Here is a 7500-nt window from a genome sequence, read left to right on the forward strand (position 1 = left end):
AGCAGCTGGTATCCCTTAATATCAACATGCTAGCACCTGGTATCTCTTGATATCGACATGTTAACACCTGGTGTCCCTTGATATCAACATGTTAACACCTGGTGTCCCTTGATATCAACATCCTAGCACCTGGTATATATTGGTCAACATGCTAGCACCTGGTATCTCTTGATATCAACATACTAGCACCTGGTGTCCCTTGATATCAACATTTTAGCACCTGGTATCCCTTGATGTCAACATGCTAGCACCTGGTATCCCTTGATATCAACATGCTAGCACCTGGCATCTCTTGATATCACCATGCTAGCACCTGGTACCTCTTCATATCAACATGCTAGCACCTGGTATCTCTTGATATCAACATGCTAGCACCTGGTATTCCTTGATATCAACATGCTAACACCTGGTATCCCTTGATATCAACATGCTAGCACCTGGTATCCCTTGATATCAACATGCTAGCAGCTGCTATCCCTTGATATCAACATGCTAGCACCTGGTATCTCTTGATATCGACATGTTAACACCTGGTGTCCCTTGATATCAACATCCTAGCACCTGGTATATATTGGTCAACATGCTAGCACCTGGTATCTCTTGATACAAACATGCTAACACCTGGTATCTCTTGATATCGACATGTTAACACCTGGTGTCCCTTGATATCAACATCCTAGCACCTGGTATATATTGGTCAACATGCTAGCACCTGGTATCTCTTGATATCAACATGCTAGCACCTGGTATCTCCTGATATCAACATGCTAGCACCTGGTATTCCTTGATACCAACATGATAGCACCTGGTATTCCTTGCTATCAACATGCTAGCACCTAGTATCTCTTGATATCAACATGCTAGCATCTGGTATCTCTTGATATCAACATGCTAGCACCTGGTATATTTTGATATCAACATGTTAGCGCTTGATATTTCTTGATATGACCATGCTAACACCTGGTATCTCCTGATATCAACATGCTAGCACCTGATGCCCCTTGATATCAACATGTTAGCGCCTGATATTTCTTGATATCAACATGCTAGCACCTGGTATATTTTGATATCAACATGTTAGCGCCTGATATCTCTTGATATGAACATGCTAGCACCTGGTATCTCTTGATACGAACATGCTAGCACCTGTTGGCCCTTGGTATCAACATGCTAGCTCCTCGTATCCCTTGATATCAACACGGTAGCACCTGGTATCCCTTGATATCAACATGCTAGCACCTGGTATCCCTTGATTTCTACATGCTATCACCTAGTATCCCTTGATATCAGCATGCTAAAACCTGGTATCTTTTGATCTCAGCATGCTAGCACCTGTTGTCCCTTGGTATCAACATGTTAGCTCCTCGTATCCCTTGATATCAACATGCTAGCAACATGCTTTGGTTTCACTGGGGTGTTTACAGCATGACCCTGCCAAGGCCAGTTCTAGAGGGAGCCAAATTGTAGACAAAAAAACTGCTTTGGTTAGCTGAAACATTCCAACGGTTGGTGTGATCAAGTGTCCGTTCCGGCTCTCAAACTGATCAAAATCTCGCCTTGCAAAGCGGAAAGCTTCTCCGCGATGTTATCCAGTTTGCGGTTCAGTTCAGAAATGGCCAAAGTCTGAGTGCCCACAGCTCTGCCCAGCCCACTGTCCTTCCTAATTACAATTAACTACGACTAATACAATATTAGTGCCAGTTCTTCCCCATGGTGCCGTTGCCATGACAGCGGTGCTAAATAAAAAAAAAAAAAGAGAACTCCTTCATTTCCCAAAGAAGTGTCTTCAAGGCTCAGCAGCACAGACAAAAGCTACAAATTATAGTTGAAAAGTTTACCTTCAGAGTTCCACGCTTCCACTGCCATGCCCAAGTTCCTGGTCTGGATCTCGCCCCGATACACCGGAACTGTCGGGTTCTGACCCATGAAACATGAAACTATGTCTGTTCCTCCTGCAGGCAGAGAACATTTTCATCCATTTGCATTTTGTTACGCAGCAAACATTTATTATTAGGATGGAAAAGTATTAAAAAGTCCGATATTTAAAATCTCACAGTATGAGTACCACTTGCTTACTGGAATTGAACACAAATGTTCTAAAATGATGTTTGTTGTTATAAACAAGGTGCAAATATTACACATTAAAAAACTGTTGTGTATTTAAAGTGTAACAGGTGTAAAACAAAAATAATAATAATCATATTTATTATTATTATAAACATATTTTAAGGAAAGTGCAAGAACATCCAGGGTCTCTTTTGGGCCACATGGTTGTCATGGTCCCAAAACGCTGAGGACAGCAGGAGGTAGAAGGTATTTAATAGATGAAAAGCAAAACACTAGTGCAGCTGGGAGTGCACGAGAAAAAAGCAATAGTGTAGCTGACAGGGCACAAGAAAAAAAAAAATAGTGCAGCTAGGAGTGCGCAAGACAAATAAGTAGTGCCGCTTGGAGTGCACAGGAAAAGAAAATAGTGTAAATGGGAGTGCACAAGAAAAAATAATAGTGTAAATGGGAGTGCACAAGAAAAAATAATAGTGTAAATGGGAGTGCACAAGAAAAAATAATAGTGTAAATGGGAGTGCACAAGAAAAAATAATAGTGTGAATGGGAGTGCACAAGAAAAAATAATAGTGTAAATGGGAGTGCACAAGAAAAAATAATAGTGTAAATGGGAGTGCACAAGAAAAAATAATAGTGTAAATGGGAGTGCACAAGAAAAAATAATAGTGTGAATGGGAGTGCACAAGAAAAAATAATAGTGTAAATGGGAGTGCACAAGAAAAAATAATAGTGTAAATGGGAGTGCACAAGAAAAAATAATAGTGTAAATGGGAGTGCACAAGAAAAAATAATAGTGTAAATGGGGGTGCACAAGAAAAAATAATAGTGTAAATGGGGGTGCACAAGAAAAAATAATAGTGTGAATGGGAGTGCACAAGAAAAAATAATAGTGTAAATGGGAGTGCAGTAGAAAAAATAATAGTGTAAATGGGAGTGCACAAGAAAAAATAATAGTGTAAATGGGAGTGCACAAGAAAAAATAATAGTGTGAATGGGAGTGCACAAGAAAAAATAATAGTGTAAATGGGAGTGCACAAGAAAAAATAATAGTGTAAATGGGAGTGCACAAGAAAAAATAATAGTGTAAATGGGAGTGCACAAGAAAAAATAATAGTGTGAATGGGAGTGCACAAGAAAAAATAATAGTGTAAATGGGAGTGCACAAGAAAAAATAATAGTGTAAATGGGAGTGCACAAGAAAAAATAATAGTGTAAATGGGAGTGCACAAGAAAAAATAATAGTGTAAATGGGAGTGCACAAGAAAAAATAATAGTGCAAATGGGAGTGCACAAGAAAAAATAATAGTGTAAATGGGAGTGCACAAGAAAAAATAATAGTGTAAATGGGAGTGCACAAGAAAAAATAATAGTGTAAATGGGAGTGCACAAGAAAAAATAATAGTGTAAATGGGAGTGCACAAGAAAAAATAATAGTGTAAATGGGAGTGCACAAGAAAAAATAATAGTGTGAATGGGAGTGCACAAGAAAAAATAATAGTGTGAATGGGAGTGCACAAGAAAAAATAATAGTGTAAATGGGAGTGCACAAGAAAAAATAATAGTGTAAATGGGAGTGCACAAGAAAAATAGTAGTGTAAATGGGAGTGCACAAGGGGGGAAAAAGTGCAGCTGACAGTGCACAAGAAAAACAATAATAGTGTAGCTGGGATTGCACAAGAAACAAATAGTAGTGCAGCTGGGAGTGCACAGGAAAAAAAAAAAAAACAGTGCAGCTGGGAGTGCCCAAGAAAAAAAAACAGTGCAGCTGGGAGTGCACAAGAAATCGATATCGACTCTGCGATGAGGAACAAGAATCTGCCGAACACCTCTGGCTACGGTGCCCGGCGCTGATGACAGAGCGGTATTATCGTCAACTTGGCAACTCCTTTGGTGAGCTTCAAAGCCTCCCAATAGCGAGTCTAGCGCTTCTGAGGGTCATCCTCAGGTGACTTGGGTGACAAACAAACAAACAACCCAAATCTGGGCCCTCAGGTGATTACAATCTTCTTGGCAATGATCTTGCAGATGGGCAGGCAAAGATCCCTTCTGCAAACCAACATCCAACTGGACAGATCAACCCGCCGTGCAATCATTTGCAGGAACTGCCTCCCTCCTCCTATCACCCACCCCCGCCTTTTAACCCTCCTATCCCACAAACCCAACCCCCTGGAGGTGTCCACGTTGTCGAAGAAAGACCTCACCGACTTCATTAGTTTCCGATTCGGCCTCCACCCAGCTCTCAGACGATGGCAACACCTAACCGGACAGTGTGAAGATGATCAATGTCGACTCTGTGGTGAGGGGGAAGAGTCCGCCGGACATCTCTGGCTCCGGTGCCCTGCGCTGCTAAAAGATCGGTTCTATTGACATCTGGGCAATACCTATGGAGAACTCGGCAGCCTCCCGAATGCGAGTCTAGCGCTTTTAAGGATCATCATCAGGCGCCTTGGATTGACTCAGCAACAACAACAATCAGTTTGGTCACCACCCTGCTCTCCGAAGGTGGCTTCATCTGACGGGAAAGTGTGAAGACGATCAATGTCGCCTATGCGGTGAGGAACAAGAATCTGCCAAACATCTCTGGCTCCGGTGCCCTGCGCTGCTAACAGATCGGTTCTATTGACAACTGGGCAATACCTATGGAGAACTCGGCAGCCTCCCGAATGCGAGTCTAGCGCCTTTAAGGATCATCATCAGGCGCCTTGGATTGACTCAGCAACAACAACAATCAGTTTGGTCACCACCCTGCTCTCCGAAGGTGGCTTCATCTGACGGGAAAGTGTGAAGACGATCAATGTCGCCTATGCGGTGAGGAACAAGAATCTGCCAAACATCTCTGGCTCCGGTGCCCTGCGCAGCTGACAGGTCGGTATCATCGACAACTGGGCAATACCTTTGGAGAACTCGGCAGCCTCCCGAATGCGAGTCTAGCGCTTTCAAGGATCATCATCAGGCGCCTTGGATTGACTCAGCAACAACAACAATCAGTTTGGTCACCACCCTGCTCTCAGAAGGTGGCTTTATCTGACGGGAAAGTGTGAAGACGATCAATGTCGCCTATGCGGTGAGGAACAAGAATCTGCCGAACACCTCTGGCTACGGTGCCCAGCGCTGATGACAGAGCGGTATCATCGTCAACTTGGCAACTCCTTTGGTGAGCTTCAAAGCCTCCCAATAGCGAGTCTAGCGCTTCTGAGGGTCATCCTCAGGTGACTCGGGTGACAAACAAACAAACAAACAACCCAAATCTGGGCTCCCGGGTCATTGCAATCTTCTTGGCAATGATCTTGCAGATGGGCAGGCAAAGATCTCTTCTGCAAACCAACATCCAACTGGACAGATCCACCCGCCGTGCAATCATTTGCAGGAACTGCCTCCCTCCTCCTATCACCCACCCCCGCCTTTTAACCCTCCTATCCCACAAACCCAACCCCCTGGAGGTGTCCACGTTGTCGAAGAAAGACCTCACCGACTTAATTAGTTTCCGATTCGGCCTCCACCCAGCTCTCAGACGATGGTAACACCTAACCGGACAGTGTGAAGACGATCAATGTCGACTCTGTGGTGAGGGGGAAGAGTCCGCCGGACATCTCTGGCTCCGGTGCCCTGCGCTGCTAACAGATCGGTTCTATTGACAACTGGGCAATACCTATGGAGAACTCGGCAGCCTCCCGAATGTGAGTCTAGCGCTTTTAAGGATCATCATCAAGCGCCTTGGATTGACTCAGCAACAACAACAATCAGTTTGGTCACCACCCTGCTCTCCGAAGGTGGCTTCATCTGACGGGAAAGAGTGAAGACGATCAATGTCGCCTATGCGGTGAGGAACAAGAATCTGCCAAACAACTCTGGCTCTGGTGCCCTGCGCAGCTGACAGACTGGTATCATCGACAACTGGGCAATACCTTTGGAGAACTCGGCAGCCTCCCGAATGCGAGTCTAGCGCTTTTAAGGATCATCATCAGGCGCCTTGGATTGACTCAGCAACAACAACAATCAGTTTGGTCACCACCCTGCTCTCCGAAGGTGGCTTCATCTGACGGGAAAGTGTGAAGACGATCAATGTCGCCTATGCGGTGAGGAACAAGAATCTGCCAAACATCTCTGGCTCCGGTGCCCTGCGCAGCTGACAGATCGGCATCATCGACAACTGGGCAAAACCTTTGGAGAACTCGGCAGCCTCCCGAATGCGAGTCTAGTGCTTTTAAGGATCATCATCAGGCGCCTTGGATTGACTCAGCAACAACAACAATCAGTTTGGTCACCACCCTGCTCTCCGAAGGTGGCTTCATCTGACAGGAAAGTGTGAAGACGATCTATGCGGTGAGGAACAAGAATCTGCCAAACATCTCTGGCTCCGGTGCCCTGAGCAGCTGACAGATTGGTATCATCGACAACTGGGCAATACCTTTGGAGAACTCGGCAGCCTCCCGAATGCGAGTCTAGCGCTTCTAAGGATCATCATCAGGCGCCTTGGATTGACTCAGCAACAACAACAACAACCTCAGTCCAAGACTGATGACATTATTCAAACAAGATGACACACCCTTTAGAGTAACCCCAGCAGTTGGGAGGAAGACCCTGCAAAGGATCAACCCCCACAAAGGATAACATCCCAGGGCGGGTACAGAGAGACCGTGCCCACCAACTGACTGAGGTGGTAAAGAACATTTCAAACACCTCACTCTATCTTCCGTTCCAACCTGCTTGAAGACATAATTCCTGGACCAAAGAGCTCCACAGTGACAGGTCTGAATGACTGTCAGCCTGTAGCCCTCACTCATCTTGGAGAAGCCAGATTAAGACCTCCATGGATGTCAGTGTCCACCCTCACCAGTACACTCACAGGAAGAACTACTCCACGGATGACGCCATCTTATAAGTGGTCCTCACAGCCTTCGCCTACTTCTTTCTTTAATCCTCTTGGCCCCCTTGGGAGAATAGGGCGTCTACCATGGATCTCTACCTCACTCTCTTCTGTGCGATGGTCTTCGCTTCTTGCCAGGAGATCCCCCATCTTGGTCAGTTCATCAAGAGTGGACCGCCTCCAGTTGAGTTTTGGTCTCCCTGGCTTCCTCTTGCCTTGAGGGTTATAGTCCAGGGTTTGTCTTGCTATGTTTCTCAGATCCTTCCTAAGTGTATGACCGATCCATCCCCACTTTCTGCTTTTGAGTTCATTTTGAATTTGCTCTTGGTTCATGCGTCTCCACAGGTCTACATTTGATATCTTGTTGGGCCACCAAATCCTCAGTATTTACCTGAGACAGTTGTTAATAAACACTTGTAGTTTATGGATGATTGATTTGGTGGTTTTCCAGGTTTCACAGCCATAAAGAAGGACAGATTTTACATTTGTATTGAAGATTCTGATTTTGGGGTTTCTGGAGAACTGGGAAGAGAGCCATGCAGGTCGGAGAGTTCCTGAGGCATGTCTTG

The 7500-nt window shown here is 45.0% G+C and overlaps 1 protein-coding gene across 1 annotated transcript in view; it reads right to left on the reverse strand.

Moving 5' to 3' along the window:
- Positions 1 to 7500, reverse strand: part of aacs (acetoacetyl-CoA synthetase) — a 161995-nt gene that overhangs the window by 5710 nt on the left and 148785 nt on the right. The window contains exon 13 of the mRNA XM_061931729.2: positions 1839 to 1952. Coding sequence (XP_061787713.1) covers positions 1839 to 1952 — 114 coding nt within the window. The remainder of the gene's footprint in view (positions 1 to 1838; positions 1953 to 7500) is intronic.

Source organism: Nerophis lumbriciformis, linkage group LG03 (assembly GCF_033978685.3).
Source record: "Nerophis lumbriciformis linkage group LG03, RoL_Nlum_v2.1, whole genome shotgun sequence".
Lineage (NCBI taxonomy): Eukaryota > Metazoa > Chordata > Actinopteri > Syngnathiformes > Syngnathidae > Nerophis > Nerophis lumbriciformis.